At 42.2% G+C, this 23,896-nt stretch overlaps 1 protein-coding gene across 15 annotated transcripts in view; it reads right to left on the minus strand.

Moving 5' to 3' along the window:
- The window catches only part of myo18a (myosin XVIIIA), a 184,390-nt gene that overhangs the window by 106,456 nt on the left and 54,038 nt on the right, over positions 1–23,896 (minus strand). For 5 of the 15 annotated variants that reach the window (XM_033046257.1, XM_033046269.1, XM_033046259.1 and 2 more), the window contains exons 3-7: positions 7,358–7,447; positions 5,052–5,696; positions 4,351–4,443; positions 2,388–2,462; positions 1,280–1,390 (exon numbers count right to left, since the gene is read on the minus strand). The exons of 3 other annotated variants lie outside the window; for them this stretch is intronic. In XM_033046257.1, the coding sequence (XP_032902148.1) occupies positions 1,280–1,390; positions 2,388–2,462; positions 4,351–4,443; positions 5,052–5,696; positions 7,358–7,447 (1,014 nt within the window). Of the gene's footprint in view, positions 1–1,279; positions 1,391–2,387; positions 2,463–4,350; positions 4,444–5,051; positions 5,697–7,357; positions 7,448–9,523; positions 9,728–21,228; positions 21,350–23,896 lie in introns of those variants that run through there. 7 more of the 15 variants (XM_033046265.1, XM_033046258.1, XM_033046260.1 and 4 more) reach the window with 7 other exon arrangements.

Genomic DNA, 23,896 nt, shown 5'->3' on the forward strand with positions numbered 1-23,896 from the left:
TTCTTTATTCTTTTAAACACATACCTCTATTTCTAACCTCATCTTTGCGCATGAAAGCATTCAGCAAATTCATGTAGCGTTTTGTCCTTTGATTACTTTGAAATCAGCTACCTCGGGAGCCTTTCCAACGTCAAAAAAATGGTGGGTAAAGGGCCTGTCCCACTTACGCATTCTTTTCGGCGACTTGCCGGCACCCGTCATAGTCGCAGCAGGTCACCGAAAATGTTCAAAATGTTGAAACTCCAGCGGTGACCAGAAAAAGGTACGACTCTTTGGGTGACTGCTCACGACCATACAGGCATCACGTGTCGACATGTCGTGGGGTGACGCCTGGTTGGTCGTGAGCAGTCACCCAAAGAGTCGTACCTTTTTCTGGTTGCCGCTGGATTTTCGACATTTTGACAATTTTCGGCCACCTGCTGCGACTATGACGGGTGCCGGCAAGTCGCCGAAAAAATCGCGTAAGTGGGACAGGCCGTTTAGAGTCATATCAACAAATGATATTCTGAAACCGATGATGTGAGCTGACTACCATTTTGTTAAAATCTCTACATGGAATAAATTTGTTCAACAATGGTACAGATTGATAGCTTTTCCCCACGCGTTATTTAATTAAACAAGCAAGAATTAGAATGGGGTGGAGAACAGAAGTGCAAGGATGAAAAGGGCCAGGCGAGTGATGTGATAAGAAAAACCAGGTCATGCTTCAGTTCAGGGAATCTTTAAAACTGAACTATCAAAACACTGCGACAGGTGTTTTTGGGATGTAAAGTTCCAACAGATATTCAAGCACATCATACACAGGTCACAGTTTCAAAGCCTTAACCCCTTCATGCATACTCAACAGACACCAATGTAAGTCTAAATACACATCGCAGAATGCAGTATGTCAAAGGCATTAAATATAACCAAAACTTCCAAAATCAAAACGGAAAAAACATCATCAAAAATTTGCACTTGGAAAACAGCATGCTAAAAAATTATAAGTATTGCCTTTAGACAAGTCTCCAGATTTTAAAGTCTACAAATCTCCAAAAATTCACAAATTGTAAGTATTGCCTTTAAACAAGTCTCCAAATTTTGAGAATTCCATTTCTTTCCATACTTTCAACTTATCCAATTTAAAAGTAGATTGCGAATTATCGAAGGCATTTTGCGAACTTTGTTGGAACCGCTGGAGAAAGGCATCAGCAGGAAATAAACAGGCAGGCAAGGCAGACAAAGGAGCAGTGAGGAGAGGGGAAGATGCACGATAGGATAGACATGAAGGCAGCCTTACAGTCCAGCATGATACACGGGCACAAACACCAGCCCAGACACCTGCCTGCACCAGATCGTCGGAGTGGGTCTTGGGATCAAGGCTCTGTGTCGGTGAGACCACAGGTTCCAGCTGTGATAGCAATGCAATGTGAAAGAAACAAAATCCAGATGAAAAAAAATGAGAATGAAGAGAGAAAAGATGAAGTCATCAAGCAAATAACTGCACAGATAAAAACACAGCAAAAGCGAAATGCAACAAAGACCTTCATCATAACACTTCGGGTTAGTGATTATTAGAGTCATTTGGCACAGCAAATAAAGATTACAAAGTTAATTTTGTTTTTTTTCTTTGGTTTTCCAACTAAAGAGACCAGTTAGTTCCATGCATTCTGTAGTTTTGCACTGTAATATGTGAGATTCACCACTAGAACTTTGCATATTTTTGCATTGTACAATGACAGCATTTTTTCCCAAACGCAGCACCTTTTCACCACCTGTCCGAGTAATTTGTGGTGGAATACAGATTTTTGTTTGTTGCCAATCCTGTTAAAGTCCTCTAGCTAAATCTCCTCTCTGAGATTAAAAGCACTATATAAATGAAAATAGTTTATACATTGTTAGATGGTGAATCCTTTGACTACTGACCTTTCGACTACCCAAACTGAGATGGTTGATAAATAAGATATTTTTGTGTAGATATCATGTGCACCTTCATTGTTTTTGACATTTATGTGAGCAATTATGGAAAAAATAAAATAAAGTTAAACCTACTGCACAATCAGCCAGGAAGCACAGGATTCATCGTTGATGGGACACGTGATCTGTTTTCTATCAACAGTCAATGCTTTAGCATGCATTTATTTCAGTTAGGTTTGCAATAATCAGACCAATCATTTAATCATTCAGACACTATAACTGATTTGTTAATTAAACACAGTTGTACACTTGAAAAGTGAAGAGTAATTGTATTTGCTAGCATCACTTCACTGACCGATTACACAAATCTATTGCAGCAGCTTTGGTTTATATTGAAATGTGTAGCGGGTGCAATATTAAGGCAGGTTTCTGTTTTTATGCATGCATATGCCAACGCAAGACACATTCCATGCATGACTATTTTGTTTTACTGGAATATTGAAAATTCTCTCCAGCCTCATCTGAGCTTCATCCGTGGGAGTCATTTGCTGTGGCATCCTCCGAGCCTACAGATCGCACAACCAACATAAACATTAGTCTGTTTATATTCCGAGATGTCTTTTGTTCTGAGAAGGCTTGACATTAAGAGAGTGGTGGACAGCGAGTAGGGAACCCGCCAACTAACTAACTAATACGTTTCTAACTTCCTAGGTTCTATGGACAATAGGTGCAGGAGTAGGCCATTCGGCCCTTCAAGCCAGCACCGCCATTCAATGTGATCATGGCTAATCATCCACAATCAGTACCCCGTTCTTGCCTTCTGCCCATATCCCACTGACTCCGCTATCTTTAAGAGCCTTATCTAGCACTCTCTTCAAAGTTTCCAGAAAGCCGGCCTCCACCGCCCTCTGAGGCAGAGAATTCCACAGACTCACAACGCTCTGTATGAAAAAAACTGTTTCCTCATCTCCGTTCTAAATGGCTTAACCCTTATTCGTAAACTGTGGCCCTTGGTTCTGGACTCCCCAACATCGGGAACAGAATTCTCAGAGCAGAATTAGGCCATTCAGCCCATCAAGTCTACTCCGCCATTCAATCTATTTTTCCCTCTCAACCCCATTCTCCTGCCTTCCTGCCCAGAGCCCGTGAAACACTTACTAATCAAGAATCTGTCAATCTCCACATTAAAAATATCCAGTGACTTGGCCCCCACAGCCATTTGTGGCAATGAATTCCACAGATTCACCACCCTCTGACCAAAGAAATTCCTTCTCATCTCCGTCCAAAAGGAACGTCCTTTAATTCTCCCACTCGTGGAGACATCCTCTCCACATCCACTCTATCCAAGCCTCAATAAAACCTCAAGTTCACCATTTCCATCTCACTGGAGATAATAATTGAGATCAAGGAAATTGGATGTGGAGAGGATGTTTCCAATAGTGGGAGGGTGGCCTGTCCCGCTGAGTTACTCCAGCATTTTGTGTCTATCTTCCAAGCAGAGGCCAGATATGGTGCATTTCTGACCCTTCAGCACACTGGGAACAGGAATCGTTGCTCAACCCCGTTTCATAATCCTTACTTCCACATTTCAGTGGAACGTTGTAGAATTCAGAATAACACCAATACGTACAAAACACAAAGTGCTAAAGAAGGGCCTGACCCAAAACATCTCCTAACCATTCCATCCACAGATGCTGCCTGACCACTGAGTTCCTCCAGCACTTTGTGTTTTACTCAAGCTTCTTCTAGCATCTGCAGTTCCTTGTGTCACTAATACGTGCAACTTGATAATAACCAGAGTAATACAGTTCATTGCCTTCTTAGATAGACACAAAATGCTGGAGTAAATCAGCCGGAACAGGAGGCATCTCTGGAGAAAAGGTATGGGTGACTTTTCGGGTCTAGACTTCTTCAAACTGGAGAAGGGTCTCGACCCGAAATGTCACCCATTCCTTCTTAACTTTTTACATTATACATTATTGTCCCTTTTTACCTCATTGAAATGGAAGATAACTTGAAACTGTCAACTTAACATAATGAATGATGAAACGGATATAGTAACATACTACTTTTTTTTATTCCACAGTGTGGAACAAAGTAGCAAAAGGCACAATATTTATATAATTTGTAGTAAAATTAGGGCTGAAAGCTACGCAGAGAATATGGTCTGTCTGGTCATTTTTTCTACCCAGACAAGCAAATGCAGAAGGTACACAAAAAAGCTGGAGAAACTCAGCGGGTGCAGCAGCATCTATGGAGCGAAGGAAATAGGCAACGTTTCGGGCCGAAACCCTTCTTCAGACTGTTCGGGGGTGGGGGGGCGGGGAGAAGAAAGCATGCAATGAAAGTTTTTCACCGTACCTCGGTACACGTGGCAATAAACTAAACTGAAGTGAACTTCACGCGCCTATCCCCATGTAATTCCACAGCTTGTTTTCCCCAACAGCCACACACCTGGTTAAAGTAATCTGCTGGAAATTCTTCAGCAATAAGTGAAGGCACCATTTGCTGATCTGGGTTTTGTTGCACGCTGGAAGATGTGGTCTCCTTTAAGCAAGTCAAACAGGAAAAGTCGTGTGCTTATGAAGGCAGAGCAGTCATTTGGAAACTTAAACCATACTTCAAGTTTCAACTTCAAACACTTTTTTTTAAAGCAGATTATCACATTGAGATTTAATTTGTCCCAACTGGATTATCACAAATCATTTTGTTTGGCATTCATGATATTAGTTTAACTAACACAACACTCGTATTAGTTCCGAAGCTTTTCACGTTACACATGCATGAACTCACATCTAGGCAAGATACTTCAATACATAAATAAATATATAATCTCAAGCCATAAATACTAACATCACACATCAATCATAAAGCACTACCAATATTCATAATTTGATTGCCTCATTCCGCGATTTTCAGTATTTGTCGTACACATTAACTTTTTTTACCACCGCTTAAAAGAAAATAGGATGTACAGGATGCAATGGCAATTTGTCTTGATAATCTTAAGCACTGCCATACATTCTTTATGGATCAAAGACAGGCTTTTGGTGAGATATTATCTTAGGTTTTAGTACATATCTTTGCATTCCTTTGCTTCCTCCAACACAATAGCATGCACGTACGTGCGTGTTAGTTAGCCACACACAGTGTACCTCGCTTGTAGGCAATGCTGCCACTCGTGGCTCACTCAGCACTCCCCCAGTCTCCGGGGAAGGTGAATTGAGCCTCGCAGCAGGAACGCTATTAGAAATATCCTCTTTCTTCTCCGGGGGTTTCACCCGAATTTTGCGATCTTTACTTTTCCCTCGAGCCATTAGACTGGTCAACCCTGTCGAGATATCGTCTTTCTCCATTTTCTTTGTTGGAATTACTGTTTCTGCTTTGGGAGGAATAGGAACATTCTTCTCATCCTTCAGCCTCATTGCCTTGACTCCATCAGTCCTCGATCCTGCCTTTGTTACCGAGATGCTTTTACCTTCCACCTTTTTCTCTGCCACTTGCTCCTTCTGCTTCATCGCTGCGGATTTTTCCTTTTCGCTTCTTCCTTCTCCTGGTACAACCTTCCGTATCACTTTCCTGACTATTCTAACCACCCTTTTCTTCGGAGGTTCCTCCCCTTCTGGAGGCAACTGCCGCTGATTTGTGTTATTCATGTTATTCTTCAGCTCCTCTTGTGCATTGAATGCCCCGTCAGACAATCGCTTTGAATGTTCACCTTCTCCGTTCAGCTCGGGCTGTGCCCCACAGATCTCTTCCATTCTGACCTTCAGTGCATCATTATGTTCATCTCTTTCTGACTACAGTTATGCAGTATAAGAAAAGACATTGCATAAATTAAAAGAGAAGAAAAAAAGCAAGACAGCAACAAAAGAAAGCAGAAAAAAATGCAATGTGGGAATGACAGTAAGAATATAGTATTTGCAAAGTCCCTGATTTACGTCCAACCATTCTTGTGAAATAGTCACATAAAAATGCTAGGTTACCTATTTTGCTTAAAAACCACATTACACGTGACAGTAATTTCCTGTCAAGTAATCAATATAATCTTGGAAGGTAGACAAAAATGCTGGAGAAACTCAGCGGGTGAGGCAGCATCTATGGAGCGAAGTAATGGGTGACGTTTCGGGTCGAGACCCTTCTTAGAGGGTTACTTCCCTCTTCCTTCACACCATAGATGCTGCCTCACCTGCTGAAGAAACATTTTCTTAAAAGATTTCTCATCTCCAAGCAATACTTAATTAAGGATATTAATGCTTTTATCTTGTGCTCCACTGAGGCAAGGATTAATTGTTTTGTAATGAGCGCTAATTTTTACTATTTATATTTTGTATTGTTTCAGAATTGTTTTAACTGCATTTATCTTCTGCCTAAAATTCCAATGAACAACTAAATACCCCAAACTGTAATCTTCTAATAATTCACCATTTATTTCTAATATACATTGATTCTGTGTTGATTTAGTGATAGATGACTTTAACTATTAAAATGCATTTTAGTTCATAAGTTCATGTTCTAGGAGCAGAATTAGGCAATTCTGCCCATCAAGTCTACTCCGCCATTCAATCACGGCTGATCTATCTTTCTCTCCTAACCCCATTCTCCTGCCTTCGTTCCATAACCCCTGACACCCGTACTAATCAAAAATCTGCTGATCGCCGCCTTAAAAAATACCCAATGACTTTGCCTCCGCAGCCGTCTGTGGCAATGAATTCCACAGATTCACCACCCTCTGACTAAAGAAATTCCTTCCCATCTCCTTTCTAAAGGTGCGTCCTTTTATTCTGAGCCTATGGCTAAACTATCCCACATTTCTATGCATAGGATTCAAGCCTACCATAATTATCCATGCTAGCTCTTGGTTCTAACATGAAAACTAAATCTAATTTTTACAACACATCTGAGTGAAAATTTGTAGCAACCCCATGTCACTTCCTGACATATCTACCCACAAGATTTTGCTTTATGCTGCCAATGGTGTCATTGTTTGCTATTTTATCTTAAGCTATAAACTGTCTCAGCTTAAAGAATTCCAAAAGTAAAAATCAGCTAACATTTATTTAATTGCTGTGATCTAGATGATTAGCAGGGAATCCTTGAAAACCTTACAGATCCAAAGAAAACCTCACATCCACCACACCAGCTGATGCAGCCAGCATCAGTCGACTTCTCCATTAATCAGACCAAACAAAACATAAGTGCCCTGGGACATTTATTAAAAAGCATGAACATAAAGCCAAGATTAAAACTATATTCACCAAATTCTTTCATATGTCAAAAGAAAATTTTTTTAACAACTAGTTTGTCATTCATTTCCTCGGGTCATGTTTTCAGCAACGTGTATGTCACGTACACAGGAAAATATCTGTGTGGATTAGTATCCTGATGAATTTAAAATAAATTCTGCTCTGAGATAACCGTTGTCATGCTTGCGGATCACCCATTATGCTTGGAGACTTACAGATGATTCAAGGTTTGCTTCTTGGTCTTGATCTGGATTTTCTGATCCTAGTGTAGATATTTTCTTTGAAACAGGAATTTCCTCCTTAACCTATTTGTTTACAGGATGAGGATGCAACATCACAATCCAAAGCTTGAGTAACATGTTCAACAATTATGATTCAAGAAAAATCTACAAAAAGCTACAATATTAAAACGTATTAAATATTATTAAAACTCTACGTAAACTTCAGCTATGTTCCAGAAGTTTGGTAATAAAACTGTCAATTTATAGCACTAAAAAAATCATTCTATATCCAATTGCTAAATTTGGGGCGAATACTTTTAAATAACTGCAACACAGTAAACACTGAACGTAAATTCTATTGTGAACCTATTCTATTGTGAACACGCACTATTTTGGCACGGTTGCGCAGCGGTAGAGTTGCTGCATTACAGCGCTTACAGCGGCAGAGACCCAGGTTCAATCCTGGCCACGGGTGCTGTCTGTAATGAGTTTGTATGTTCTCCCCGTGACCTGCGTGGGTTTTCTCCAAGAACTTCGACTTCCTCCCACGCTCTAAAGATGTCTAGGTTTGTAGGTTAATTGGCTTGGTATGAATGTAAAAATGATCCCTAGTGAAGGATTGTGTTAATGTGCGGGGATCGCTGGTCGGTGCGGACTCGGAAGGCTGAAGGACCTGTGTCCATGCTGTCTCTCTAAACCAAAACTAAATTCTCCATGAGCAGTTTTTAAGATTTCATGTGTATCTTTTCATTCATACTCAGCGTCTACAAAGTGATGCCAATAATTTTCAAAAGAAGTGAAATTCTCTGCTGGAGTGACACAGGTTCAGGAAAAAATCCCTGACAGAATTGGCAGAAATAATCAATTATTTCATAGGCTGTACCAACAATAATAAATCCCTGAACATCTTCTAATTTCCTACTGACCTCCAGCAATGATGCTCATACTTGTAAACTTCACTCCAAAACTAGAGCTGCAAATAATTAAGGCCACAAGAATGTATATTCATGTAGACACAAGGAACTGTAGATGCTGGTTTACAAGAAAAAAAAGTTACAAAGTGCTGGAGTAACTCAGCAAGTCGGACAGCATCTAATGAGAACATGGATAGATGACATTTCAGTTTGGGCCCCCTCTTCAGACTGATTGAGGTAGGGAGGGAGAAAGTTGGAAGAGAGGTGGGGGTGGGACAAGTGATAACTGGATGCAGGTGAGGGGGGGGGCGGGGGGTTGATTGCCAAGTGGTTGGAAAAAAGCCGGAGATGAAAAGAGAAAAACTGTGTGATAAGGACAGGAGAGGAATTAAATGTGAAGCCGGAGGAAGGAATGTCGGTGGAAGAGGTTGGGCAGGTGGGAGGTGCTTGTAGATTAGTTACCAAACATTGGAGAATTCAATGTTCATTGGGTTGTAAACTACCCATATGAGGAATATGAGGTGCTGTTCCTCCAGTTTGCATGTGTCCTCACTCTGGCAATGGAGGAGGCCCAGGACAGCAAAGGTCAGTGTGGCAATGGCAATGGGAGTTAAAATGGTTAGCAACCGGGAGATCCAACAGGCCTTGTCACACGGAACATATATGTTCAAAGAAATGGGAAACTAGTCTACGCTTGGTCTGGCTGATGTAGAGACCACATTGCAGTAGATATTCATACATGTGAGAATATATATTCGTATATACTATTACAAAAGTAAAGGTGCAAGTAAGCATAAGAAATGGTACAACATTGGTTTGGTTTTTACTTGAGGTATTGTGCCAGCTGTATAATAAAGCACCCAAATCTGAAAAAGGACGTTTTGCAATCGTCTGAATACTTTGCCATCTGAATACATTGAATGAAAAGATTTTTAAGAAAGAATTGGTGCGACTACGAGTTTCTTTCCACTGTTACTAACGATGTAAATCAATTTATGGGGAAAAATAATCGTTGAAAAGTTCCAGGAGCAGAATAAGGCCATTCGGCCCATCGAGTCCACTGCCATTCAATCATGGCTGGTCTATCTTTCCCTCTCAACCCCATTCTCCTGCCTTCTCCCCGTAGCCCGTGACACCCCCTGAATACTCTAAATAACTGCAGTACAGCAAACTCTGAACCTGTTGTGAACCTCGCCTGATTTGACACATACAATTTGAATGAATTGGAGGTTAAAAATGCACTTTCCTTTTGCTCCCAGAAAGCAAATCGTGATGAGAAGGCCATGGTGCTGTCATAAAGTGCAAAGTGGAATTATAAAAAAGAAGTCTGTTAGAAAACAGAGGTTTGCCCGCAGCCCAATGTCTTCCTAGTGACTGAAAATGGTGGGGCAGATTGGAATGTCCAGGACAATGGCAATGCAGCGACAACTGGAAACACAGGTGACGGCCACTGTAAGTACAGAAAAAAGTGGAAAGCACAAAATTACAGCGGAAATCAATGCGAGAAAACTAAACAGTTATTTCATTTGATAGCAAAGCTGATAGCAAAGTAGTTTAAAAGTGTAGCGCTGCAGAATTAGTTCAGCACAGTAAAGGGTCTGTCCCACTTACGCAAATTTTTTCGGCGACTTGCCGGCATCCGTCGTAGTCGCAGCTTGTGGCCGAAATTTTTCAACACGTTGAAAATCCAGCGACGACCAGAAAAGGGTATGACACTACTCACGACCATACAGGCGTCACCCCGCGTGTCGGGGGGTGTATGGTCGTGAGTAGTCGCCCAAAGAGTCGTACCTTTTTCTGGTCGCCGCTGGATTTTCAACATGTTGAACATTTTCGGCCACCTGCTGCGACTATGATGGGTGTCGGCAAGTCGACAAAAAATAGCGTAAGAGGGACAGGCCCTTAAGGAAGACAACAACATAAGACCAAAGTGTTTGACTGGCTTTTGCTCTTTCAATGCACAGGTATCTTCCAATTAAGAACACATTTTAACGGTTAGAGTAACCGGAATTAAGGAGGACTTCAATAATAAGTACACAGTCTGCCAACCCCCCAAAAAAATGGTGAATACACACAAAACTCAATAAATTTCAGTGATGCTGAACTAGGATCGAGATGGAGAAAACTTGAATCTGAATTATTTCAGGTGCACATTGCTTAGGGCTCTTCAAATACAGTCCGACCCCAGTTAACAAACTGGTTTCATTTCTACTGATGTTTATGTCGGATAATACACAAAGATCTTTCGAGATGGTAACCATAGCGCCACAGCATTGTAATGAATTGCAGCAGAAGCACATAAGGCTGATAAGAAAGACCAAGTGAGGAAGATGACTGAACTTTATTGCCTTCCATCACAGTGAGAAAAGTTGATTCCACTGTGGTGGATGTTTATGTTAAATTCAATTGTGTATTGTTATTTTTATTCGTATGGCTGTATGGTAACTCAGATTTCACTGTACCAATTGGTGCATGTGACACTAAATGTGAACTTGAACTTGAATTGCTGAAAGTGGAGAGAGAGAGATAATCGGTTCTGCCCTTCCCAGGCACAAACCACTGTAAGTGTGTCAGGCTTTTAAATGCAATCATTTTATGGGAGTTCTGGAAGTGTCTACAAATCGGATATTCGTAACCCGAGAACTGCCTTACCTTACAGACCTTATTGAACTGAAACAATATTGTAAAAGGAACATATATTTAACACAAAGAGGACCCAGACCCTCAATGACACAGGTTACATTTGAATGAGTAGATATTACAGTAGATAAATTAAATGAAGCACTTTTAGTCTCTTTGAAACTTGTGTAACATTTCCTGCCCTCCCATATACTTAGCGATCTAAGGTCATAAGTGATAGGAGCAGAATTAGGCCATTCGGCCCATCAAATCTACTCTGCCATTCAATCATGGCTGATCTATCTCTCCCTCCTTAACCCCATTCTCCTGCCTTCTCCCCTGACATCCCTCCCAATCAAGAATCCATCCATCTCTGCCTTAAAAGTATCCACTGACTTGGCCTCCACAGCCTTCTGTGGCAAAGAATTCCACAGATTCACCATCCTCTGACTAAAGAAATTCCTCCTCATCTCCTTCCCAAAGGAACGTCCTTTAATTTTGAGTGTGATCTCTAGTCCTAGACTCTCCCACTTGAGGGAGTGCAGCAACGTTCAACTATGGTAGAGAAAAAAGAAAGGCAGAACTTTATTTAAACAGTGAGAGATTGGGGAATGTTGATGTACAAAGGGATCTGACAATTCTTGTATAAGATGTTTAAGAAGGAACTGCAGATGCTGGAAAATCGAAGGTAGACAAAAATGTTGGAGAAACTCAGCGGGAGAGGCAGCATCTATGGAGAATTCTTGTACATCACTAATGGAAAGCATAGGCGCAAATAGATCAAGCAGTTAAGAAAGTTAATGGTAACTTTGTCTTTATTGCAAGAAGTTTTTTGAATCAGGAACATTGAAGTCATGTATAATTATAAAGAGTCTTCCATATCAGGACCACCAAAAGCTACAGTACTATCTGATTCATCTCCACGCCATTGTGGACATTGGGACCGATGCGCTACAAGGCCATGAACAATGCTTTCTTCCTGCACCACCCCACACAAAACCTTTCAATTGGAACATTCTGCATTTCATCCTATGACCAGTTACTCTCGAGAGAACTGAATATTGAGAATTTTGATCAAAAATTAAAATGGATGCAGAAGAGTAGACCCCTGGTAGGAATTCAACAAAATAATTAAAATAGCTTATTGATTTGCATGGCACGAGAACAATAATATGTATTGCCTTCTTCTTCTTGCGTTTGAGGCAGCAGAAGTCTGCAGCAGGGTGATGCCATCCGGTTCGACGTCCTCAGGTGCCCGCCCTAAAAGGGGCGCATGCTCTGGGTTGGCGCCAAGCTGCGGCGCTGATGCTGTCTCTGTTTGTTGTCATTCGCCTGACTGAGGTCAGTTGACAGGACATAGGTTAGCATATGATGAGCGCTTGACAGCACTGGGCCTGTACTCTCTGAAGTTTAGAAGGTTGAGGGGGGACCTCATTGAAACTTACAAAATAATGAAAGGCATAGATAGAGTGGATGTGCAAAGATGTTTCCACTGGTGGGAGAGTCTAGGACCAGAGGTCACAGCCTGAGAATTAAAAGGCACTCTTTTAGAAAGGAGGTGAGGAGGAACTTCTTTAGTCAGAGGGTAGTTAATTTGTGTAACTCATTGCCACAGTGGATATTTTTAAGGCAGAGATAGATACATTCTTGATTAGAACGGGTGTCAAGGGTTATGGGGAGAAGGCAGGAAAATGGGATTAGGAGGCAGGGATCAGCCATGATTGAATGGCGGGGTAGGCGCGATGGGCCGAATGGCCTAATTCTACTCCTAGAACTTGTGAACTTACCTTAACGGCAGAAACACCACATAAAAAATTTGCAAAAAAGTTATACCCAAAACTTGACAAGATGTGATGATTATTTTTTCACCTCATGCCTCATTCAAGATCCCACTTGGACCATGGCCATCCTCCTTTCTTCATGATTGTAAATGATCATTTTGCCAGTCAAACACTCCGGGATCTATTGTGACAGAGCCTTACGATAAAAGTGTTGGTTGTTTAGCTTCCTATTTCAGAAAATGTTAGAAAACTAATATCTAAACATCCATTGCAAATAGATTGTAGATGACAGCAAACAATCAACTTGGTACCTGCACGAAAATCCAGTTGTAACTCTGATTATCCAGGATCTGTTGGTGCCAAACTGTCCGATCTTCCAGACAATTGAATGTTTCTTCTATTAGTATGTCAAAACGCTTTGAATTCACTTTTTTAATGCTGTGTGATCTTAACATTTCCAACAGACATGGTAGCTGAAAAGGAGTGGGGAAACCAGGCACCCAGTATGCTATGGACAGGGTACGAACCGGGTCCCCAGTGTGTCAGAGACAGGGCAGTATCTTGGTCCCAGCATGTTAGAGACAGGGCAGTAACTTGGTCCCAGCATGTTAGAAGCCGGGCGGGAACCGGGTCCCCAGTGTGTCAGAGACAGATCAGAAACCAGGTCCCAGCATGTTAGAAGCCGGGTGGGAACAGGGTCCCCAATGTGTCAGAGACAGATCAGAAACCAGGTCGCCAGGTGTATTAGAGACACATCAGGAACCGGGTGCCAGCATGTTAGAGGTAGGTCAGTCACCAGGTTCCCAGCTTGTTGGCAGAGTCCCCAGCACACTATGGTCAGAGCTCGAGCTGGACCCCAGCGTGTTAGAGGCCGGTTGGGAACTGGTTACCAGCACATCAGAGGCAGATCAGGAACTAGTTCCCAGCATGTTCCCAGCATGTTAGAGACACAGCGGGAACTAGGATCCAGCATGTTTGAGGCAGGTCAGGAACAAGTTACCAGCAGATAGGGGGCATAATCAGGAACCAGCTTATCAGAGGCGGGACAGTAACTTGGTCCCAGCGTGTAGGACGCCGGGTGGGAACTGGGTCCCCAGCTTGTTCGAGGCAGGTCCCCAGGTGTATTAGAGGCACATCAGGATCCGGGTCCCAGCATGTTAGAGGTAGGTCTGGAACGGGTTACTAGCAGTTTAGAGGGAGATCAGGAACTAGCTCCCAGAATATTAGAGGCAGGAACCAGAACCTGGCATGTTAGAGTTAGGTCAGGAGCGGGTCCCCAGCTTGTTAGAGATAGGTCGGGAACCAAAACACAGCACGTTTGCGACAGGGCAGAAACCGGTTGCCAGTATGTTTGAGGTAGGTCTGGAACCAAGACCCAGCATGTTAGAGGCAATGCAGATCCGGCCCCCAGCACATTAGAGGTAGGTCAGGAACTGAGTCCAGCATGGCAGAGATAGGTTGGGAACTGGTCTCCAGCAGTTTAGAGGCAGATCAAGAACTAGTTCCCAGAATGTTAGAGACAGTGTAGGAACCAGGACCTAGAGGTAGGTTAGGAACAGGTCCCCAGCGTGTTAGTGGCAGTGCAGGGACCAGGACGCCCAGCTTGTTAGAGTTAGGTCAGGAACGGGTCCACAGCTTGTTAGAGGCAGTGCAGGGACCAGTACTCCCAGCGTGTTAGAGGCTGGTTGGGAACTGGTCAACAGCACTTTAGAGGCAGATCAGAAACTAGTTCACATCATGTTAGAGACACGGCAGGAACTAGAGCCTTAGTGCACTGGAACCAGGACCGCACTGATTTGAAATGCAAACATATATTGTGTTAGATGCTGAACCATCAGATCTCTGAATAATAGCCAAGTGGATTATATGAATTTTACTGTAATATCAAAAAAAGTCATGACTGTTACGTGGCATGATATTTCAAATTAATGAACAGCAGAGAAGAGGTTCTTTGCTTTCCATTTTGTCCAAGGTGTAGTAATATACTGATCTCATTAAAAGTGAGTACAAATCAATAAAGAAAGTTAATGCTTCAGTAAACCAAAGGTGATTATTGGAAAATATAAACAAATTACACAAAACTCACATCAATTTCTATTGGTATCCTGCCACATGTTAGTAATCTGTGTACTATCTGCAACCCGGGCTATGCTCTGTCACTCTATAAAGGCAATACATGTCAAACCATGTTAGTTTTAGTTTAGTCAGCGCGGAAACAGGCCCTTCAACCCCACCGAGTCCACACTGACCAGCGATCCCCGCTCATTAACACTATCCTACACACACTAGGGACAATTTTACATTTTATACCAAGCCAAACCTGTACATCCTTGGAGTGTGGGAGAATACCGCAGATCTCGGAGAAAACCCACACGGTCACGGGGAGAACGTACAAACTCTGTACAGACAGCACGGTGGTCAGGATTGAACCCGGGTCTCTGGGGCTGTAAGGCAGTATCTTTACCGCTGCGCCACCGTAATATCGGTTGATAGAATGTTAATCAGATATCCTTTGTGCAGCAGCAGGATAATGACTATGATCCAAACTATACATGTATACATATGGTGCATTAAACTTATTTTTGAGCATATTTTTCCAACAAAATACCTGGCCATGAGGACAAATTACCAATGGAAGTCACAAATGCTGATGTTTGTGAAGTGGAGTGGGGCAACTTAATCTTGGTCATATTGCATTTTATATTTATGAAATGTATTGGATTGACGGCAAAGAAATCTGATATGAAAGTGGATATAATTTATTCAATTCAAACAACCCCATTACTCAACTTGTAGGAAGACACTGCAGATGCTGGTTTAGACTGTAAATAGACACAAAGTGCTGGAGTAACTCAGCGGAACAGGCAGCATCTCTGGAGGAAAAGGATGGGTGACGTTTCAGGTTGGAACCCTTCTTTAGTCTTCCCTTCCTTTGTCTCCAGAGATGCTGCCTGACCCGCTAAGTGATTGCAGTACTTTGTGCCCATCATCCATTTACTCAACTTTTTATTAAAAAACTAAACTCTCACCGCGGGTATGTTGTGTAAATCACATTGCATGAAAAGAAACCTTGATCCACGAGGAGACAACTATGATATTTGATTCCATACACCACTTATAGTCTGTGTTGAAAATAACAGCAGATGCTGCTTTAAATCAAAGATAGACTCAAAATACTGGAGTAACTCAGCGGGGCAGGCAGCATCTCTGGAGTGAAGGAATGGGTGACGTTTCAGGTCGAGACCCTTCTTCAGTCTGGACTTTTACAGTTAACAGAGGTTTTTGAGAAAAAGTTAATTCATTCATTACTGAACTGTTCTGTCCGTGGTTTATTGTCAGATTTCAAGATTCAAGACTCAAGAGATATTAAATCTGTACGGGGGTGATCGCTAGCGGGTGCTGACGCGGTTGGCTGAAGGGTCTGTTTGCAGTTCTTTCCTACACAAGGAAAACCCAAGGTGGAGTGTGACACTCATTATTATTTCTTTCCTCATGATACAATGTGATTTTTTTTTAAAGCATATGTTCTTGCATTTTGGGAAACACTTATGGGCCTGTCCCACTTACGTGACTTTTTCAGCGACTGCCGGCACCCGTCATAGGCTGTTGCAGGTCGCAGAAAAATGTTCAACATGTTGAAAATCCAGCGGCGACCAGACACTACGACTCTTTGGGCGACTGAGGAGACAACTCACATACAGACGACACGTCGCGGAGTGAAGCCTGTATGGTCGTGAGTAGTCGCCCAGAGTCGTACCTTGTTCTGGTCGCCGCTGGACTTTCAACATGTTGAACATTTTCAACGACCTGCAACGACCTATGATGGGTGCCGGCAGTCGCTGAAAAAGTTGCGTAAGTGGGACAGGCCCATAACAGAGCAATAGCCATTGCCTATTCCTGGTTTCCCATGGGAAGGATTGGGTTTGTGCAGCAACTTGATCAGATAAGTGCAGCAAACTCCTCTCTCAATCACAGTGCTGATTGCACGGAACCATCCAGAACCTCTCGTGGTCATTTTCCTGACGTCACACGAGATTTAATTTTAATGTGTTTATTTATTTCATGAATATATTCTTACATCATGTGTATATTTGAACTCAGAGTGCATTGTCAGTACCATAACCTTCAGTTATCCTTGTTCGCTTCGAATTAGGAGCGGCATGGTGGCGCAGCGGTAGAGTTGCTGTCTTACAGCGCCAGAGACCACGGTTCGATCCTGACTACGGGTGCTGACTGTATGGAGTTTGGATCTTCTCCTTGTAACTGCGTGGGTTTTCTCCGAGATCTCTGATCTCCTCCCACACTCCTAAGACATACAGGATTGTAGGTTAATTAGCTTGGTATAATTGTACATTGTCCCTAGTGCGTGTGGGATAGTATTCATGTGCGGGGATCGCTGGTCGGTGCGGATTTGGTGGGCCGAAGGGCCTGTTTCCATGCTGTATCTATAAACTAAACTAAACTACAATCCAAACCTCCAATTCAAGTGTGAGGCTCACCAAATAAAGAAAGCTTTAGAAGATACAACAAGGAAGGCATTAGGCCAGTGTAAAAGCGCTACCTCGGCCATATTCATATTTGTCCTTTCAATGGAGAGAAGGATTGAGTGACGTTTCGGGTCGAGACCCTTCTTCGGACTGATGTCAGGGGAGAGGGAGATAGATAGATAAGGAGGCGTAAGGTGTGAAAATAGGACAAAGGGAATGGGGATCAAGAAAAAATGTAGAATAGATCCTTGTTAGAAGTTCACAACAAAGCAAACAGAGATAAAATGTAGTCAGAGACAGTCAGACTGGTCGGAGAACTGGGGAGGGACAGAGAAAGGGGGAGACAGAAGGGTTACTTGAAGTTAGAGAAGTTAATGTTCATACCACTGGGGTGTAAGCTGCCCAGTTTAAACCAGCATCTGCAGTTCCTTCCTACAAATTTGTGCTTTCAGTATTTGGTGTGGGCTCCAGCATTCTGAAAGATAAACCATACATTCCTAACAGCAATTCAAAGATGGAGGAGGAGCTCAGGTTGGGAGAGGGGGGGGGGTGAAGGGAAGGTTGAGGGAGGATGTTGAAAGACCAAGACTTAGAGGAAAAAAAACATGATTGCAAAATATAAAGTGAGAAATAAGGGAAATAGTGACAAAGAGAGGAAGAGAGACAGAGAGAACAATGCGACAGACATTCACTTTTATTCTTCCTTCCAGCCAATTGAAATACTTTGAAATGTGGTAACTGCAGTAAAATAGCACATAATTGAACTTTCCCCAGTAGTTCTGCTTTCAAACGTTTTACTCTGTTGGTCATTGTCATGCAGTGAGAAATTCTACTTTGTAATAAATGAGTTCCCAAGAAAAATTAAATGCCCATGGATTTTTAACCTTTATTATTCCAATTTCCTAAATGAGAGGCAAAACATTAACTTCACAAAAACATTCACTTGGGCCCAGTTGTTTTCAAGGAAGATCACAATGCAGTAAACCAATCTCTACTTTTATGGGGAAAAGAGCTCTATCTTACATAAGATGATGTAACTCAACAAGATGGGGGGGTGGAAGATTGCAACCTTCATGTGGTCCGCCCTGTTTCGACGAATGGATTCAACCTGACGTGTACAATCAAGTAAGATCAAATAGAACAAATTGTCCTACAACTTTAGGCTGTGCACGGCATACGCAAGAAGAAGAAGAACAAGATGGCCATGTCCGCCTGATCCGCTGAGTTACTCCGGCCTTTTGTGTCTATCTTCGGTATAAACCAACATCTGCAGTTCCTTCCAACACAAAATGGAAATTATACTGATATGGGGAACTAGAAACATACTTTTTGAGGAAACAACTATAATTTGGAATCAACAAGGGGTCTTCAACCTGAAAAATTAATTAACTTTCTCTTTCCTAAAATGCTGCCTGACCTGCTGAATGCTTGTAGAGTTTTCTGTTTTTCACATCCCCAGCATATGCAGTTTGCTGACTATCAATTATGGCTGTGAATACAGAAGATGAAACCAATGCGTTCAAAGCCAATCCTTTGTAGAATGAGGATTAAATATAGTAGCTATAACACAGTGCACTGCAAAAGAAAACAAGGTGGGCCCAAGGGGAAATATGTTGGCAGGAGCCTAACCTCCACCAGCTGATATCAGGCAACTGAACCATCCTACCAACAAGTAGTCAGCAGTTCTGAACTACTATCTGCCTCATTGGAGACCCTCGTACTATCTTTGATCAGACTTTCCTGGCTTTATTCATTATAAACATTATTCACGTTATTCCCTTTATCATGTATATGTACCCTGTGGATGGCTCGATTGTATTCATGTATAGTCTTTCCACTGACTGGTTAGCACGCAACAAAAGCTTTTCACTGTACCTCGGTACACGTGACAATAAACTAAACTCAACTCAAACTCCTGATCTGGGGAGGTGAATAACTAACATCTGAACTTTATTTGACCTCCATCACATCTTAATCAGGATCCACTGGTGTGTACACTTTGGCAATGCAAAGCCAGTATAATGCCACAGTCTAGCGTTAATATACAGGGTGATATCGATTTTTGTATGATAAATAAAATGCATCTAATATATTAAAGGCTAAGATGTCAAATTAAATTACTGGGAAATACATCCACAATATCATAACTACATTTGGTGTCACAGAGCAGCTTCAATAGACAATAGACAATAGGTGCAGGAGTAGGCCTTTTGGCCCTTCGAGCCAGCACCGCCATTCAATGTGATCGTGGCTGATCATCCCCAATCAGTACCCCGTTCCTGCCTTCTCCCCATATCCCCTGACTCCACTATTTTTAAGAGCCCTATCTAGCTCTCTCTTTAAAGCATCCAGAGAACCTGCCTCCACCGCCCTCTGAGGCAGAGAATTCCACAGACAGCTTCATGTTAAGCATTTACAATGTTCGATGTTTTCTTCACTTAGGAGTCCTATACTCATTATCTAAGCAGAACATTTATCTTGTTTGCAACTTTGTGGTTCGACGGGTGCCTGCAACAAAAGATTTGCATCAGTTCTAAGCAACCATAAAACAGATGTGTAGGAAGGAAGTGCAGATGCTGGTTTAAACTGAAGAGAGACACAAAAAGCTGGAGTAACTCAGCAGGACAAGCACATTTTGTATCTATCTTCAACCATGAAACATTAGCTGCAGAGTTGTAGGCAAACAAGTGTGAACTAACAGGTTAGTGAATCTGATTGTGAGCATGCCAGATAGAGAAGGAAACTTGGTTGTTGAAATGTAACTGTAAAACTGCTCGCAATAGAGTACAGACAATACAGTTTTGAATCTTCCCAGAATACAAAATGCAAGGGAAGCATATGGTTCATGAGGTGATAGATAACTGGGGTATGGAATAGGGCTTCCCTGGAAATATGCTGAGGCAGGCAAGTGTCTTTAGGCTACAAAATCAGCAACTAAAGTTGGGTTTGTTTAACATCTTAAGAATAGCTTCATGTTAAAGCAGAAAATGCTGGTAACACTGAGCAGAACAGGGTGAATCTGCACAAAGAGAAAGAGAGTTGATATTTCCGATAATATTAACCAGATTGTTGTTTTCACAGATGCTGCCCCACCTGCTAGGTGTTTCCGGTATTTTCTGATCTTATTTCTGATTTCCAGCATCTGCTGTTTTTTTTCTTTTTTTTTAGTTTAGAGATACAGCGCAGAAACATGCCCTACGGCCCACAGAGTCTCCGCCGACCAGCGATCCCCGCACGTTAACACTATCACACACACACACTCAGGACAATTTACATTTATACCAAGCCAATTAACCTACAAACCTATACGTCTTTGGAGTGTGGGAGGAAACCGAAGATTCGGAGAAAACCCACGTAGGTCACGGGGAGAACGTACAAACTCCGTACAGACAGCACCCGTAGTCGGGATCAAACCCAGGTCTCCGGCGTTGTAAGGCAGCAACTCTACCGCTGCGCCACCGTGCCACCTCAGAAGTATCTCAAAGGTGTCTCAGAAGTAATCGCAAAAGTAGCTGTGCTAAATGCTTAAAACCAATGGTCTACATTGGTGCTTGAACTGTAATGGCAGCAACACAACATAATTTCTTCAAAGAAGAGGACAAGAATACATTTTCTTTCTCACAATTGAAAGGAAATGCCTTTCGAAAGTCGAAAATCACTTTGTCAACCCTTCTCACTGCATTGGAACTAATGTAGGCATGACATAAAACTGCATATAGGTTATATAAAATATATTTCCACGCATCCCATTTCTGAACTATGCATTTCATACTTTTGGTTTAAGAAGCATTTAAACTTAGAATCGACTTTTGTAATTGACATTTGGAAACATAAGTATTTAAAATTGAGGGTGGCTCACAGGCCCATTTTGGACAAAATGATTCAGCAATAGAACCAAGCATGCCTGTAACACTTTCTGCGACCACTAAAAATAGACACAGGCAAGAAACACTTTGGCCGAAATAAAACAGATCTCCAACTTAGAGCAAAGAAGTTTGTGTTATTTATGTTACGTTATTAAAAAAAGAACACAGGAAGAGATTTAGAATAACTGTTTCAAATACCTTTCTTCGTTTTTCTTGCATCTAGCTTAAAAACCAAACAGGAGCTGCCAATTCTACACACTCCCAACAAGAGCAGATTTGAAGAAGTGCATCAGCTTCCGTTGTGAGGGAGGGAGAAATGTCATAGGCTGTCAAAGTGTTATTTCACTGATACAGCAATGAGACAGCTGGGCAGTTACAGGCCTTCTAAAAATATCAAAGGAATGTATGCAAGTTCCAACAGTTGGTGCTTCACTACAAGTTTATACATCCCAAATTAAATTACTGAAAAACAACTACAGCAACAGTAAAATCTGCCCTCAAATGATCATAGACAATTTTTTTTGTGATGTTTTTATTCCCTTTTTGGGTGGGGGGGGGGGAAACAATAGCTGACGTAATTTCAGTCCAAACGGAAATAAAGCACCTCCTTTTCCTGTTCAGAACTAATTTGGGGCATATGCTAACTTGCTTGCTTCAAATGGCTGTTTAACCCTTTACGGTTTGCGGCAGTATTCTTTGGTGCACCGCTGAACCACACACGACTACCACTTATGATTGCCTTTCAACCACCAGGCTCTCAATGGAGATATATTTGCACTTAACATTTTTCTAACTGAATGACGTAGAGATGAACAGACTTCACCGTTGCATGTTCTCCCTGGGACCCCATGGATTGCCCAGTGTTCTTGCACGTTACAATATACATTAATTGGCCACTGTAAATTGCCCAGGATCTGCAGGTGAGTTTAACCATTGTGCCAGTATATAGAAAGAGGGCTGTTGATGGAAATGTGGGGAAAATAAAACACGCTTAGTGTAGAATGAGTGTTTGCTGGTCAGCATGAACCCTGTTGACTGGAGTGTCTGTTTCTGTGCTATATGTCTCTGTCACTCCATGACATAGCGAGCACCAGAGCTGAAAGACCACTTGGAAAGAGAAATAGATGGGAGGGAAAGCACCCGTGGCCTTATCGATCATGAGCTTGCAAGCTCCATTGCTCACATTGCAAGAGAGGCTTGCTCGTCAGACAGAATTCTGAGGAACATGCTGATGTCTGAGAAATGACACAACATGCAGGAGTAACTCAGCGGGTCAGACAGCATCTCTGAAGACAAGGAATAGGTGACATTTCGGGTCGAGACCCATTCTTCAGACTGAGAGTCAGGGAAAGGGAAATAGAGACGGTGATGTAGAGATACAGAACAAATGAATGAAAGATATGCAAAAATGTAATAATGATAAAGGGATCAGGCCATTGTTAGTTGTGGGCTAGGTGAGAACGAGTTACAGACAGTGAGACTCAACAAGACAACTTTGAAGTTGGTACAACGACTTGGGTGGGGGAGGGATGGAGAGAGGTAGATGCAAGGGTTACTTGAAGTTAGAGAAATCAATATTCGACCGCTGGGTTGTAGGCTGCCCAAGCTGTCTGGGCAACGCCCAATTCACCAAGATGAAGCTTACTGAGCTATAGAAAACAATATTGAACGTATGTGATAATTTGACCTTTATTGTGAGAAGTCTGGACTTCAATGTAAAGAAGAATGATTGAAATTGACTAAAGTATTGGTGAAACTGCATTTGGAATACTGTGTGCCATTTTGGTCGCTAACCAAGTCTTTTACAAGATTGATTCTTGGGATGGGGAATTTTGTCTTTGAAAAATGATTCACCAAGCTTGGCCTATCATAATCTCATTGATACACATAAAATCCTGGAAGGGAAACAATAGTAGAGGCAGCATAATGATGTGTTCCCAATGGGAGAGTTGAAAACCTGGAAAACAGACTCTGGGTGAGCCATCGGTTTAGGACTAAAGATGAGGAGGGGCTTCTTTTGTGAGGATTGTAAACCTTTGGGATTCTCAACCTGAAGGGACTGTGAATGCTTAAAAAGGACAGAAAATGCTGGAGATACTCAGCACATCATACAGCACCAATGAAGAGAGAAAAGGACTTGACATGGATAGACACAAAATGCTGGACTAATTCAGCGGGTCAGGCAGCATCTCTGGAGAAAAGGACTAGATGACGTTTCGGGTCGGAACCCTTCTTCAACCCTTCTTCACCTTTTCTCCAGAGATGCTGCCTGCCCCGTTGAGTTACTCCAGCATTTTATGTCTATCTTCAGTATAATCCAGCATCTGTAGTTCCTTGGTAGACACAAAATGCAGGAGTAACTCAGCGTGTGAGGCAGCATCTCTGGAGAGAAGGAATGGGCGACGATTCGGGTCGAGACCCTTCTTCAGACTTCTACAGGAATCTGTAGTTCCTTCCTACACAAAGGAATTAACCTTGATGGCCTTTCATCAAAGCTGTGGATGATCAGTTCTTGAGAACATTCAAGCCAGAGACCATTAGATTTTTGGACACTAAGGTTATCGATGGATATGATATCAAGCAGGAAAGTAGATCTATTATGCTCCATAGATGCTGCTGCACCCGCTGAGTTTCTACAGCTTTTTTGTGTACCTTCGATTTTCCAGCATCTGCAGTTCCTTCTTGAACACTTTGTCTACTCCACTGCGATATCTCCTCAAGGTATGCCTATTTTGAAGAAGTTCTCCTCCTCTCTCCGGAGACAGTTTCACAACCTCCTCTCTTACTGCCCCCTCTCTGTGATCCCCCCTGCCCTCCAAAAGCTCCTCCTTTTTCCTTCCTTCTCCCCGCCACCCCCTATCAGTCT

The sequence above is a fragment of the Amblyraja radiata genome, chromosome 28 (genome assembly GCF_010909765.2).
Source record: "Amblyraja radiata isolate CabotCenter1 chromosome 28, sAmbRad1.1.pri, whole genome shotgun sequence".
NCBI lineage: Eukaryota > Metazoa > Chordata > Chondrichthyes > Rajiformes > Rajidae > Amblyraja > Amblyraja radiata.